Raw genomic sequence first — 16197 nt, 5'->3', positions numbered from 1 at the left:
GGTAGGAATCTGTCGAAATAGTGTTGGCAAGCGTGTGTCAGGAGTTATGTTGGCAAGCATGTATCAAGAAAGTCATTCATGAGGCAGATGTATCCGGTGTATGACGTCACTATATCGACACTTAATACACTCCCGTCAACGTAAACAACGGCCATAACACCAGGATAACACTGAGCTTTACGAGGGACAACAGTATCATCCAACACAATGGCAGAATTATGCTTTTCGTCAGCTGGAATCCGTCAGGGGAGATAACCGAGTGATGTCAGTGGAAGATGGCCCAGTGATGTCAGTGGAAGATGGCCCAGTGATGCCAGTGGAAGATGGACCAGTGATGTCAGAAGATGGCCCAAAAATGTCAGATGGAAGGGATAATGAAGTTGAGGAAGACCCTGAGACCTTCAGATGGGAATATAAAGGTGATCATGTGAAGAAGTCCCCCAACCTACCCCAGCTTATTTCACCTTATGGTTAATCACCCTAACTTAACCTAGCCCAACCTAAACTAACCTAACCTAAGCCTCGAACATCAGAGACGACACATGAAGCCTCGCATATCAAACACAACACATGGAGCCTTAAATAGGACAGGAAAGGCGTGAAAGTCCTGAACAGAGAGCATCTGGAATACACTGAATAGATTCCTCGACCCAGAAAACACGGAGGTTACGAACTTAAAATTAGAAATATTGAGTAAAACGTATATTTCCAGTGGAGCATTAAGTAGCAATTTTAATTTTTTCCTTGCAAATCAGATTCCGCAAGGTTGATTTTTTTTGGAGGGGGTCTACTGGGTCCCCCCTGAAGCAAATTAAAACTTAAAAAAAATTGTCTCGGTTCGATGCAGATTCTCTTGGATTATTAAAATAGAACAAGGGGAAGATGGTGCCCTGGAGGTGAGGTGAGGTGAGGCGAAGGTGGGGGATGGGGTGGAGACTGGTGGGGAGGGGGGGGAGAGACTGGGTGGAGGGAGGGAATATACACGGAACTACGTCATTATAAGCTGAGAGCACCGACATGTGGGTGGGTGACCTGCCACACCCCCGGGGATCACTCGTCTTTGTTGTTGTGCTGTGAACCCGAGACTTGTACACAGCCCCGCCCCGCCCATATGATAGTCGTTACCGAATCTGAATCCCCAGGAGGCAGTGAGAAACAGGCCCTGAGGGACTACTGAGGGGAGGAGACAATCCTTCACGGCACAAGATGATGTTCTAGCACCCACCATCATCAGTAGAGAGGAGGGGGAGTTGACAGAGGTAGTTGGAGGAAAACGGGATACTAGCTTACAGAATACGACAATTAGTTCCTTTCTGATGCACCACGCAAAAAACCTTTTACCCGACGCACTCTGTAATCCATCCATTCATTATTGATTTTAACACTAGTAAAGGCACAAACACCACAGAGGGTTTAGCCTCTACATCTAACATTTTCTGCTTCTGTAAGAAAATTTTAAGGATCACCTGAAGGAGAGGTTAAGTTAGATTAGAATCATGATGGGTTGTTTAGTCATTAGGTTAAATATTTTTTGGGGAAAGGCTAATCTTCAGATGATCCCTAACTTCAATGTGCAAACCAGATTTCCTATACATGGTTGGTATAATTTTCTTGATGCTGCACACATGTCGTTGTAATTCCTTACTGTAAAAAACTTGATGCTGACTGAAACCAATTGCCCCCGGTCGTGTCTGACATGACCCAACTAATTTCTGGGAGAGGAAGGTTTAAATTTGAGACAAGTTGACACTGTCCTGCCTGACGTTATTGGAACAGGAGCATGCGATTAGACACCCCAGCCTGTTTCGCCTGATGATTAAACGCCCTAACCTAAGCCATCCTAACCTCCACCCCGCAAATAAATTTCGGGTGGTTAATCTTTAGGTGAAATAAGCTGGGGTGTAGATTCATGTGACCCTTAGACTAAATAACCAACAAGCAAAAGGCATCTCTCGACTGCTTGAATGACCCCATGAGAACGAACTGTATAGTGACGTAATCAAGCAAACAATTTTAATTGGTTCTGCTGACGACGTGAATGAGTGAGAGAATTTACATATACTTGATAAGACTTAATTAACCCCGCCACCCATCTGACCTTCACTACTACTGCCTGACTGGTGCTGCTGACCTGTCACTGATACTTGTGATGCTGACGTATGACTGGTGCTGCTGACCTGTCACTGATACTTGTGACTTGTGTTGCTGACGTATGACTGGTGCTGCTGACCTGTGCTGCTGACCTGTCACTGATACTTGTGACTTGTGTTGCTGATGTATGACTGGTGCTGCTGACCTGTGCTGCTGATCTGTCACTGATACTTGTGACTTGTGTTGCTGACGTATGACTGGTGTTGCTGGCCTGTGCTGCTGATCTGTCACTGATACTTGTGACTTGTGTTGCTGACGTGTGACTGGTGCTGCTGACCTGTGCTGCTGATCTGTCACTGATACTTGTGACTTGTGTTGCTGACGTATGACTGGTGTTGCTGACCTGTGCTGCTGATCTGTCACTGATACTTGTGACTTGTGTTTGTATGACTGGCCTGTGTGCTGCTGACTGTACTTGTGACTGTGTGCTGCTGACCTGTGCTGCTGTTGATCTGTCACTGATACTTGTGACTTGTGTTGCTGACGTATGACTGGTGCTGCTGACCTGTGCTGCTGACCTGTCACTGATACTTGTGACTTGTGTTGCTGACGTATGACTGGTGCTGCTGACCTGTGACTGGTGCTCACTCTCGACTTCACTTCTAACAGCTGAAATAAAACAACAATTAGTGAGTCTGTAAGAGGAACTCCTAGTAAAATGTGTTGTCGTCTGATACAAGAAACCACTTTACTCGTGTTAACAATTACCGACTCACGTGAAAAGCAGACACCCCAGCTTATTTCACCTGATGATAAAAGATCCTAAAGCTAACCTTACCTAACCCCCCCCCTTAAGGTTGTTTAATCACCAGGTGAAATAAGCTGGGTGCCTATTCTTCACGTAATCCCAATAACTTGACCCAAGTACGGCCAGCTGTAAAACACATCATGAACAGAAGTCATTTACTGTACAAAAACAGTGAGCTGACAAACGCAGGAGGAAGCATTAAGTCATGGTCTCATTTGGTGAGAGACTGCCCAGCGCCCGGTTGTTGGGCCGAGACGACCCTGGATAGAAACCTCGTTAAGGATCTGCAGCTGCGTCTGGATCTCTACTGGAATTGAACTTTAATATTCCCCCGCCTCATCACATCCCACTTAACAACTCCACACCACTCCTGGCCAATACTCGTGGCTGTTCTTGTCTCCTCCAGATTTACGAGTATATATTTTTCAGGTTGTTTTTGTTATAGCTAAGCCTCAACGGACTCACAGGACTAATGAGTAACTGAATTCTCTCAATAATGAACAAACAAGGACGCACATTATACGTAACGAAAAGACGAAAATATATGTACCGGATATAAATTACTCCTTTGTGTCTTTTTTTCCCCACCTAATGCATGATGGCTTGAGGCGCGCGCACACACACACACACACACTTCCCTTCATTTTTGTCATATACTTAGTGCTGTATCAGATAGATCTGCCAAGACTCCGCCCTTCCACAACAAGGTCCCTTATCTCTCGCTGCACACAGCCAATATCACCCACCAGCAGCGCGTCCTGTCCCCCAAAACATCATTTGACGTTACGCTAGCCACTCATTCACACACACTGATGCTTCCTGGTTGTCCACCCCCCCCCCCTTCCCTCACTTCTAGCAGATCCTTCCACCCATCCTTCTGTCTCCTTGGTCTTCCTCTCTCTCCTTCCTGCCATACGCGTTTGAATTTTACAGTTTTCTAATCTTTCACTCCCCATTCTCCTTATATGACAGTCCACCAGAGGAGACCCCGAATGAATACAGTTATATGAATTTCTTCCACTGGACTACTTACAAAATTCTTACATACATGCAAGTTTACAGGATGTGCCCAAACGTATTCTTCCTATGCAACCGTGTCTACACTTTCCACTGTGGTATGTGTGAAGGTAAGATCTATATCCTCATGACCCCAGATGTTGCCTTAAAATAATGTCTATATATTCAATATTGGCTGCACATCCATATGTAATTCTTTTACCGAGGACCCCCTCCCTCCCTCCAAAACAAAATCAACTTAATGTAACAGTGATACATGCATACTAATGATAAGTCGTATTTCACACTCTAATAAATTACCACCGTGAATTTCAAGGCAGATGAAGCAATAATTACTGCCAGAAATTTGGCACGAGTCATGATCCCAAACTTTCTCTTGATCTCCAACAGAAAACGGAGGCAGCGACGCCCTCAGGCATCAGCTCCTCCTTAATGACTTAAACTTCTTGATGTAATCTCATTTCCCCTAAATCGTATCACTTCTCTATATCTCATTCCTCGAAATTAAAGATACACTAAAAGTTAAGTAACGACCCATGGAATCCATTTATGCCAGTTTATAGGTAATGTTGGAAGGATAAAGTAGTAATAAACTAATATTCTGGATGTGTTTATACCTTTAATTTCCGCTGATGACCGCTAGATGGTGTAGCGGAGGTTGTAAAACAAGTGCAGAGCGCTGACTAGGGTGAACACTTCCCCTAGTCTCCCTCCCATACTCCTCGGTAATCACCAGCCTCCTCCTACCTCTGTGGGGTATGTTTGGGAGATGCTGTGACTATGAGGGCGTAGGTGAGTGTGAGGTTGTGTGCAAGTAAATCATAATAAAATTACCTTTATTTTCTCTCGGCGGCCAGTCTTCCTTATAAACTTAACAACGCCACCTTCAGAAGCGAGATACCTGCTCCAAGAACTAAGGATAGTAACCATCCCAGCCTCGATTCCTGGAGAGATCTCGCCTCGTACGGTCCCTCAGACTAGGGTACTCGACCAGCAAGTGATTAATAGCCAAAGCGACCAGGCAGCCATCGCATACTGGCTGAGTGCTCCTGGGTCACCAGATGGCCATGTGTCAGCCGAAATTGGCATTGCAAAATCTGGCCAGAACTGTTTCCCATCTCCGTGGCATTTGGTAAAATTTTATACCTCCAGGGGCGAATGTCCATTATAATCACCCAGAGCATGTTTGGGCAAGCAGTAGCATCCCAACAACACTGCCAGGTACTACATATGGCACTCGCCTTGGGAAACATATGCCATACACACATACCGGTACAGATTGTGTGAACAGCTGTCAATACTCAACATACTGTAAGGAAACAATCAAACCTTACCACCACAGTATTCTATAAAACAAAATCACTAGACAGTTAAAATCATTTAGGTTGGGTTAGTGGTAAATCTTAAAAGTGTATTAAGCAGGGAAGGAGGCTAAAATTCAGGTGAAATGTAGACAAAAAAGTCACAGAAAAAAGTGTAATAATAAAATCCCACAAATTAAACACCAAAAAAAATGAATAAAATTATAAATAAATAAATGAATTTTCCTTACAAATGTCTGGAAATAAAAACAAAAAAACGAACGATTATAATCTACCAACGAAACTTGAAAAAAAAATTTGTAGCAACGTCAATAAAAAAAGAAAAATACTCCCAACTTTCCTCTTTCATCGTCTCCACCCCCAAAAAATAAAAAAACACACATCTCACAAAACGAGGCAAAATACAAAATAAATATAAAAAAAAAAATATATATATATATATATATATATATATATATATATATATATATATATATATATATATATATATATATATATATATATATATATATATATATATATATACACAAATTTTCTTTTGACTCTTCGTAAGGGTTTGTGCTGAGCGAATATAACAAGCCAAGTGGTCGGGGACCTTCACTCGCTTCTGCTGAATGAGACTTTGAGAGCTGCTGCTGAATACCCCCCTGGAATTTATAGTCGTGCACACCATTAGTCAAATGAGAGTCTTAACGCTTTAAAACCCAACGCTGAAATGTTTTTAAAGATTTTCGGGCGGGCGTGTTTTTCAACGCCTTGGGAGGGTTTTAACAATGAGAATAATACAAGATACCCGAAAAGAGGTTGTTCATTTTGGCTTGTGGAATAATGGTTTTGTGTGTGTGTGTGTGTGTGTGTGTGTGTGTGTGTGTGTGTGGAGGACGACCTTCACTCCTAGTCCTCCTCCATCATCACAGGCTGGTTGCTCAAGTAATTCGTTTACGGATAATCCCTTACCAGAAGACCAGCCTGGAAGTCAGAGCCAGGTCAGGGTCAAGGCTGGCTGATGGTGAAGTCGTGTGAGATGTGATGGTAGGCGCCACGCAACTAGCTGGCTCACATGCAACGGGTGGCGGGAGGGAACTCGAGGCAGTGAACCCTAATAAAGGCGGGCGTCTTCCTCATCCGTCTTGCGTAAATGGCCTAGGAATAATAGATTATGGCCATCAATTAATGGCTGGACTGTGGCAAGTCATGTATCCTGGTGATGAGCGGTCCAGGCCACCACCACCTGCCTGACGACGATAATAACCTGCCTGTAGTGTAGATACAATACAAACTAACCGCAAGGACAAGGTAAATCTATACAACTTTACGTTTCTCAGAATGAGAAAGATGGCGATTATTTTTTTTCAGAGATCCAACCAAACTTGCCTGACCTAACAGAGGTGATTCAAAGTCATCTAGCTAACGTCAGCGTGAATGAAGTTAGGTCAAATCATGTTGTGACGACATTAACTAGGAGACGTCTTAAGTTAGATTGGCTTCATGTCACTGCAGTCAGAGCCAACCCAACAATGTGAGTCACTCAACATCACTTACTTAGATCAGTTCAGGTTAGGTTCACCGAGGCCGGATTATACTGTTTGACGTCATAGCCAGACCTGGTCCTGAAGGTTAATTTGTTTGCAGTCTTTCCCCTGCGGGTCAGGAGGACTACGGCCACACCTCCCCGCCATCAACTTCCTCCACCACCACAATTTACTAGCGTGATGGTGACCAAGAGTCTGCCAGCAGCCACCACACCACCGCTGCCTCTGATAAAACCATTGTACGTTGATATAAATTGTACCCCGTGATAAAAGGCAATATTTCATGGAGGCTGAGAACTTTCTACCACTAAGGAATTTTGTTTTTAAAATTATGTAGCTACGTAAGAAGAAGGATGGAAGTAATGGAGGTGTGAGAACGTTAAGGATCAGCCTCATCATTCACCTCCTCCCTTCCTCACACTTCTCGTCTACGGAACTTCCTCTTATACATAACTTCTTAAATCATACATCTCCGACATTCTTACCCATCGAGCACTAAGCAAAACTAACTTCAATATATACAACTTCAGCATAGACAACCTCAGCATAGACAACCTCAGTTTAGACAACCTCAGTATAGACAACCTCAGCATAGGCAACCTCAGTATAGACAACCTCAGTATAGACAACCTCAGCATAGGCAACCTCAGTATAGACAACCTCAGTAACAAGTACCTGTCTGCAACACCAAGTAGCATCAAGTAAACAGCTATAAGAAATGAACAAACCTCCTGCAACAAAGACCTTTTAACTTTCGCGAATAAACCACATTAATAAAGCAACTGTAGGAACTACTGTAGATAAGGGCATAAATCGTATTACCTTTTCTAGATTTTTCCTCCTCCCAGCTTATTTAACTTAAAAGATTAACCACCCTAACGCAAACCTAACCTAACCTCATCATCCCCCCAACAATGGTGTGAGGGCGGTTAATCTTTAGGTGGAATAAGCTAAGAGAGATAGAGTGAATCCTCAGGTGATGCCCGAACTCCTTTGGTACGACTTTAAACACATACACTAGTTTCCCCTAGTAGGAATCAACTCCACTAGTGTTACGTTTTCTTTTAAGCACTCGTGTTCCGTTTTCCTTTATTCATTAGGAGGATTGAATATTAAGCTGTATTCTTCTTCAACACAGCTAAAGAAGTCACGGTTCTTGGTTTTCTTTCTTACATATTAACAATAAACATTAATTTGTAAATCATTCCACGCAATCCTTAAATTTTAAGTCTTCGATGTTACACCCACACACTCCCACACATCCACACACACTCCCACACATCCACACACATTCCCACACATCCACACACATTCCTACATATCCACACCTACATTTTATATATATCACACAACTACCAACACAAAAACAGTAAAACCATAAAAATTCTAGTCACTCAAAACACACACACACAAAAACGCAACCACTCACCCACCCACCCACCCACATACAAGTGCATGGGGAGGGTGGGGGTTATCGATAACGGATACAGCGTGACCTTGACCTAACGAGTAAACAGGAGAGAGCAAACTGGTACAAGTACACACCTGACCCGAAAAATTATCTCACACACACGCACACATACTGAGTGAGCTTCAAATGACTTCTTGTTTTTCGGCTGAGTAAAGACAAGAGTCGTATGTCTGGTTTTTGATGGAACGCATTTTAAAAGATTCGTGTTGTAGACTTGACAAACATTGCTTCCTTGCTTGTTTGTTGACACATCGCCAACACCAAAGCAGCGAAGCACTGGCAGTTTGAAAGACCATTTTAACGATGTATTGGAGGTTTAAATGACCTTTTTAGCGATGCATTGGAAGGGCGAAAGACCATTATAACGACGTGTTGTAAGTCAAACACCTTAAAGGTGATGCACTAGCAGACCAAAAGACCTTGTTAGTGATGTACCGTAAGTTTGAAAGATCTGAAAATTGCAGTCCAGATGATAAAGGAACTGAAACCACGAACCTTTTTCGTTTAATGATAAAGAACTTTCAATATAATCGTACAATTGAAACACTGAATCACTGTGTATAATCAAAACTATCTCAAGATGATAAAAACAAATGCAATATTCAATGTTTGGTCTCAATATAAACAACTATCATGTTGGTGGAGAAAATTAAATATAGGAGTTTTTTTGCATCACAATAAACTGTCAAGATTATAAAGAATATGTAACCCTGAACTTAATTCATGGAGAAAATTAAACTATCCTCCAGCCACACAGATTCAATGACAAAGTACTGTGTGTGTGTGTGATTTATAAAGTACTCTGGTTTCTAACATACTTTGTGCACTTCTGTCAACACTTTCATATGGGTCAGTGATCTATACCTTTCTTTAGCTCTTTCTATTTTACCAGAATGAGTAGCATCTTGGTAGAATTGCTTGTGCCAAGTTGCACCCTTATCCCCTACAAAACAATGCCATTGTACTCCAACTTCAAAGGCTTTAATGCGAGTATTTGAGATTACGGCAAATAATGTACTAATCAACAAATACAACTGAAGAAAAAACCTCCTATTTTAAACTACAAAAAATGACCATGAGTGAAATCTGCACAATACTCGTGGCTGCTCACTTCTCAGGAGAAAGTCAATCTCTAGCAGTAGCCATCAGTTATACAACTCAGAAGAAACAATAAACCACACACTGTTTTTTACGGGCTACTAGCTGTCTAATAAACTTCTATGGAAAGTTCCTTCGTTGGAAGTTAGAACAAATATTTGTCCAATATTGTTCCTGATATTTCATTTCTGCGAGTTCTGCCGTCAGGACAGGCTGATCAAAGACGTCTCGGGGGGGACTGAATACTCCAAGTTAACCATTGTCAACAGTGAAGATAAGGCAGCTCCCCATAAACGTATAACCTGAGTTTATAATAAGAATCATTTATATTCCTTTGGACTTGGGCTATCTCGGGATATTTGCATAATAAATTTATTTTTAAAATCCTAATTTCCAAAACAGGTTCTTAATCGAAGTAAATAAGTAAGAAAATAAATAAATAAGAATATAAATATGAAGTAAAATATATCATCAGTTCTTGGTTCAGGTAACAAGCCAGCAGTTTCCTCAGTGCCAGACACCATCAGTCATCACGGCCACCTCCACTACCGATCACTGGCTGTCGGAAGTCATGGAACTGCTGATAATCAGCTCATAAAATTTTACGAGATGATATCCCGGCACAAAGGTTGTCAGACGAGCGGCAGGAGGATGAGTTGGGTTGATGTGTGGGGAACCTTGGGGAATTCTCTATCGCTGGATCCTGGTTGTGCCTCCACACACGAGTCAACACCCTAGTCACCATTATGTCCTCTTTAACACGGGACAGAGCGCCGGTTAAGTCTCCACCATGTACTTCCCTCTATAGTTGTGATTATTATGTAAACGCCATCTTTGCAAGTAAAGAAAACTAAAAACTCAACTAATAAAAAAAAGCTACCGTATACACATAATAAAAGAAGCTTAGCACACCATATCAAATTATTCTCTAAGCTTGAAAAACTGTCCAAAAGGGTAGCATGGGTACAGTACTGAGACCCTTGTATACAGTGTTTATATAAAGGCGACCCTCGGTGTGCCTTGTGTCATTTCCAGCTGGCCTGTGACCCTTCTTAGTATTCATTGCTAAGGTGTCAAGTTTTCTACGTTTTCCGGTGATTTCTATGGTTTCTCGGGGGTTCTATGAATACGAATAGGGTCCCTGACATAGGCTCCTGGTTTTTCATTCCCGAGTTACAATGTTTCCTAATAGTTTCTTGAGGTTTCCAGTAGAGTTGAATATGTGTAGCATCGGGTCTTTGTGTACTGTGGTCCTTCCTGTTGTTCACTGCCAGTATGTACGAAGTTCTCAACGTTGTCTGCTTACTCACACTCACCGGGTCGCGACAATGGCCTACAGTATAGAGTCCGTGCCATCTGCATCTACAGTAATTTTCGGAAACTTATGTCCACACAATAACTCGTACGGAAGAAACTACAGTATTCACACGTGGCTGATAAATTCAACATTCTAACCCCTAAAAAAAGCTACGTGTTTTTAAAGTCAATAGATGAAGCTTAGGTTCCGAACGCAGCGGCACCACCAGTATAGTGAACTGCCGCCGGTCAGGTGTATTTGATTTGAATGTTTTATTTTGTTCACTTTGTTTTGGGTGGTTGGGGAGATCCGTACGATAGTTAACACTGTAGTTCTGGAGTTAAATACCTTTAAAAGACTAACCACTATTTCACCTAAAGATTAACTACCCCAAAATTAACCTAACCTAACCACCCAATTAGCTTTAGGGTGTTTAATCAGCAGGTGAAATAAACTGGGTGAGCTAATCATCAGGTGAGCCCCTATTAACATTTCAATTTCCGTTCTGACCAGAGAGCGACATGTGCGCACCGAGGATATACAGTGAGGTGAGGGTGAGGCAGAGTCGCAGGGTAGAAGGCAGTTAAGGAGAGAGAGTTGTACCCTTCACAACTACTGGAATGGCTATTTTAAGTCAACTTTTCTCGGATCACCGTAAGTTTAGCCTCCCCCCACCTTATTACACGTTAATGTTGACTACCCAAATGGTAACTAAACTTAACCAAATCTTGTCTAACCTAACCTTATCTAATCTAATCTAACCTAACTCTATCTAGCCTATTCTAACTTCATCTAACTCAACATAACCCTAACCTAACTTTATCTCGCCAAATCTAACCTAAGCTGAGCTAACCTAACCTGACTCTAACCGAACAAAACCAACACAAACCATAGGGGGATGAGGTCACAGAGAACCCCAGTACAGATCAAAGTGGGATGATCGCCATACAGTACAATATAGGTCCTGGTACAGTACTATATTATGAGAAACAAAGGCTCGCCCCGGGAGGAACTGAGGCCAAGAAGTTGAACAACTCAACTTTTCAAGACAAACACCAACTTTTCGTTTTTGATAAACAGTAGTCCTGCTCTGAACTCTTTTCCTCTGTGTGTTCCTAAAATAATCTAAAATTAATAAATAACTTAGAAATACTGCAGAATAAATATATGTGCAGTAATAGACTAATAATAATGACAATGGTAACTGTATTAATAACTGTAATTATTAACAATACCGTGGTAACATAATTAATAAAATAAGCTATTACGAACAATAGCAATACTAATATGAAAATAATGAAAACAATAATAAATAATATTTATTTCCGAGAACTAGGTGCAAACGGTGTGTGTGTCCATCACAGAATGTTATGGACTCCATGGTCATGCAGGTTGTTCCTGGAACACTACCTGGTGCAGGCGAGGCTGACGCACCAGGAAGGCCAGTGGAGGCAGGGAGGGAGTGAGGTAGACACGGAGAAAGCCGCGTCACCATAGCAACGCGGCCCGCTCCAACCACCCAAACACAGACACAACCAACTACATATGTGGACATACACAACTACATATCTACACACACAAAACCAACTAATTCGTGGACACATACTCTTAGGCGGACATACGCACGACGAAGCTTACTCACGCATGCAGATACGAGGTCACCGCTACTTGTATATTATTTGTCAATCAAGAGACCCATTCCCCAATTATGCAACTGTATATGTTCTGCCTTCCGGCGGTATTCTTTAGCTAAAGTTGAGGACAGTTTGCGAGCTATTCGGTGACTAACACAACTAAAATGCTGTGCCAAGGATCAATGACTGGCCTCTGAGGAAGGCACCGCAAGACCCTGACCACCTTCACGTGGATATCAATAGCCTCCAGGTGAGGTCAGATGCAGGGTTTCATCCAGACCAATGTTGTGTATGACGAGGAGTACTGGCAGGACTAATTAAACTAAAAATAAGAGAAAGGGAAGAAGACCTTCGTGTGACAGCTGACAGCACACACACAGTTGTTAGACCATATGAACAACAAAGTCAACAAGAGGCACCACATGATGGTGATGCAGCCATCATTCACTTACTCAGACGGAAACAAAGTCTAACTGTTGTAAAAGGTCCTGGTCGGACCACACTTACAATATGCAAATGCAATTTGGTGTTCCACAAGAGAAAGGGCATCCGCGTGACTGAAAGTTTTCAGGGGAAAACAACAAAACTGGAACCTGGGCTGAGGAACTTGAGCTATGAAGGCTGCCCGAGGAAGCTGAATATTCCATCAACAGTTTACCAGCAGACTACGTGAGAATATGACCAAGACGTTCAAAACGATGCAAGGAATACATCGAGACTCAATTCACACAACGACATCACCAGAGGTCTCTTTGAAATTGTCCAAGAAGTTTGTTCAGAACAAACGGAGGCATAACTAACCACTTCGTAATGAGTAACTGTGGACATTTGGAACAGCTTACCTGAGCAGATAAGCCGGGGTACATCTCCAAACGTGGTAATCATCGGAAGACTGCTGGGATAAACACTTGGCAGCTCAACATGTTCATAACTACACAGTCTTGGGTGTGTTATAGCGTCTCTGGTCCTTGCAATTCATATATGGTCTAGAAGTGGATGAATACGTGGATATACAGCTCTGATACTTTCCTGCAAAAAAAACATAGTATAAGTACACGATCAGCCTATCACAAGTACACTCAACAACCCTCCTCACACCGGGAGCGGCCATCAGCTAGTATATGGCTGGATGGTGCTCCTGACATGTTAACAAAACTAACTCCGCCAACCAAACCAAACTTCACCAAATTTAACTTAAACTAACATTACTTATGAAAGAATGCTAAGATTTGGCAAGGATGTTCAGTTTAGGTATGGAAAGTCAGGTTAGCTGGGAATGATTGGGGTTCAGCTATTCACAGACCAGATACAAGACGTTCCCTCACCACACCCTCCTCCCCCCACCCACCTTTGATGTTTGACAACTGTGATCTCTTGAAAAGTGTCATCTACATCACAAAGGAAATTTATACGCCAAGTTTTATCCCATTACATCTCGTTTTAGGATTTGGCCCTGGTTGACAACAGCCCTGGACAACACACACGCGAACGGATACTTAACATTATTAAAACTGAATGTACACAGTATTCCCTCACAATTATTATTACCATTATATCCAGTTCCTGTAACTTTGTATATGCATATTTGGAATAATTAGGCTACAATATATTTTATCCTGAATGTTATTAATAATATTACTATTAATATCATTCGCTATTACAGGATTATATCTGTTATTGTTATCATCAGCAATAATGTTACTCCTAGCTTTTTCTATATTTATCTACCTAATTTACCTCATGACCGCCTCTAGTGGGTGGCCGATAGGTAAATAAAGTATACTGTATTGGTAAATTTTGACACTGCTAGGATTAACAATAATGTTAATGATAATAACAATAGTAGATGGTATAAATAACAAATAATGATACTAAAAATAATAATAGTAGTAATAATAAAAATAAAAGTAATAATATCACCATCCAAATTTATTACTATTTATCATTAATCAAAATCATTTACGTGGGTTAATATAAATTACAAATAAATAAAAACTAATGAAAACTGATAAAACTTTAAGTGGAAAGTTAATGCAAACTAAACGAGTGTGGAGACGGAGGGAGAGACGCATGCTAAATATCTAAAGTGTTGTGTTGCAATAGTTATTATGTCAATGTTGCAATGGTTCTATGTTACACGAGTTCTGATATGTTATGTTATTAGTTATGTATTGCAACCGCTATCTTGTGCTATAATATTCCTTGGGAACATTACACTACACAGCACAGCACAACACAACACACAACAATACACACAACACAACACACAAACTCTAAGCACAACTCAAACAATACACACTACATAACACTACACAACACACACACACAACACTACACAACACACACAACAATGTCAACACACTACACAACACACAAATGCACATAATACAACACGCACACACAACAAAACACATAACAATGAACACAACACAACACACAAATACACAGAACACAACACACACACAAAACACATAACAATGAACACTGCACAGCACACATACAATACACAGAACACAACACACACACATAATCGTCTTAGCGGGAACACCAACCATTGTGCGGCTGTAAGTAACCTCTGACCTTAGTGTCTCTCCGAAACTAAAATACTTTCCCTTTAAATGTCCACTTTGTGTGGTCACTAAATAATACATTATTTATATACACTATTGACACACTGCTGACAGACAGACATACAGACAGTCAGAGACAAAAGACATCAACACTTGAATTAAACTGCAAGAAATACCTATGACAGCTCAATTATTATTATTATTACCGTATTTTTATTATTTAATTATTATTAGTAATTTTATCATTATTATTTAATTATTAGTAGTAATTTTATCATTATTATTTTCATCATTATTCTGGGTTTTCAAAATGTCAACAGCAAGGAGTTACAAACAGGACAAAATCAACATAAAACTTAATTTCATACCATGATGGTGACTGAGTGCCATAAGCCTGATGATCCGTGTGTTGGGGGGGGTGGCAGTGCGGGTATACTGTCCACTCTTAGTAACTTAATCCTTCGTTACATAGAAAGGCTGTGTGGATGGCTTTGCACAGTACTCGACTACTTTCACTCCCTCAACTGTAAAGTCGTCAATGTAAAAAATAAGCTGAGGTGGCTAATCTTCAGGTGATCAAACAAAACAAAATTGAAAGATATGTTGAACGGGAGGCCCAGAATCTACAGAGGCAGTTCACTTTTAACACTCAACCAATCCCCAATTCTCACTACAGTACCTTGAAAATGACACCCCCCCCTCTTCCCTCGCACTCCCGTTAGATAATTGCAATCAAACTTCCTGGTGACAAGCGAGAAAGTTTCGAGGTGTGAATATTCATGGTAGGAGCTGCTGCGTCTAATACAAGATTACCGGCGGCTGAGAATGACGACATCTCGGCGGGTATCAGTGTAATCTAACCACCCTCGACTTACACATTCATAAGCATTTGCATATCCGTGATGAGACTGCGGCATGTTGTGGAGGTGGTTCAGGAGGAGGCGGGTTCGCTTTGCTCGCCGTGTTCCACCCCTGATTATCTAATTTCAAGACCAGTGGGCCACATTTCAACACCTTTAGTTATAAAAAATCTAAGTTCAAAATAAATGTTCGATGGGTGACCCAAAAGGCCAAAACACCCGGTGACCACTAGTACTCACCATCCACCTCTCTTGTCAGGTACAGCCTCGTCCTTCACCTCATCCTCTTCCACTCTGTATACACTTGAACCTCAGTCTAGGTGAATCCCAGCCAGGTCTACGATGTCACAGTCTCTTGCAAATTTCTTGATATCATGAAGCAAGACGGTTGGCGATGTACTCTTGCCGGCTTGTTGATGTTGTTGACATAGTTTTCTGTAATTTAACAACTACGGCATTTAAGCACACACAATAAATTAGCTCAAACGCTAGATTGC

General features: G+C 41.5%; 1 protein-coding gene across 1 annotated transcript; it reads right to left on the bottom strand.

Annotated features, from left to right (window-relative positions):
* Nucleotides 1-228: 228 nt before the first annotated feature.
* Nucleotides 229-15757, bottom strand: LOC121879579 (galactose-specific cell agglutination protein gsf2-like). The gene is made up of 4 exons (XM_042386252.1): nucleotides 15716-15757; nucleotides 5765-5885; nucleotides 2231-2760; nucleotides 229-399 (listed from the first exon to the last, which is right to left on the bottom strand). The coding sequence occupies exons 1-4, from the start codon at nucleotides 15755-15757 to the stop codon at nucleotides 229-231; spliced, it is 864 nt and encodes a 287-aa protein (XP_042242186.1).
* Between the last annotated feature and the right edge of the window lie 440 nt (nucleotides 15758-16197).

Source organism: Homarus americanus, unplaced genomic scaffold (assembly GCF_018991925.1).
Source record: "Homarus americanus isolate GMGI-L3 unplaced genomic scaffold, GMGI_Hamer_2.0 scaffold9741, whole genome shotgun sequence".
NCBI classification, from domain to species: domain Eukaryota; kingdom Metazoa; phylum Arthropoda; class Malacostraca; order Decapoda; family Nephropidae; genus Homarus; species Homarus americanus.
The sequence above is the reverse complement of the archived record's forward strand: the minus strand, read 5'-3'. Positions and strand labels throughout refer to the sequence as shown.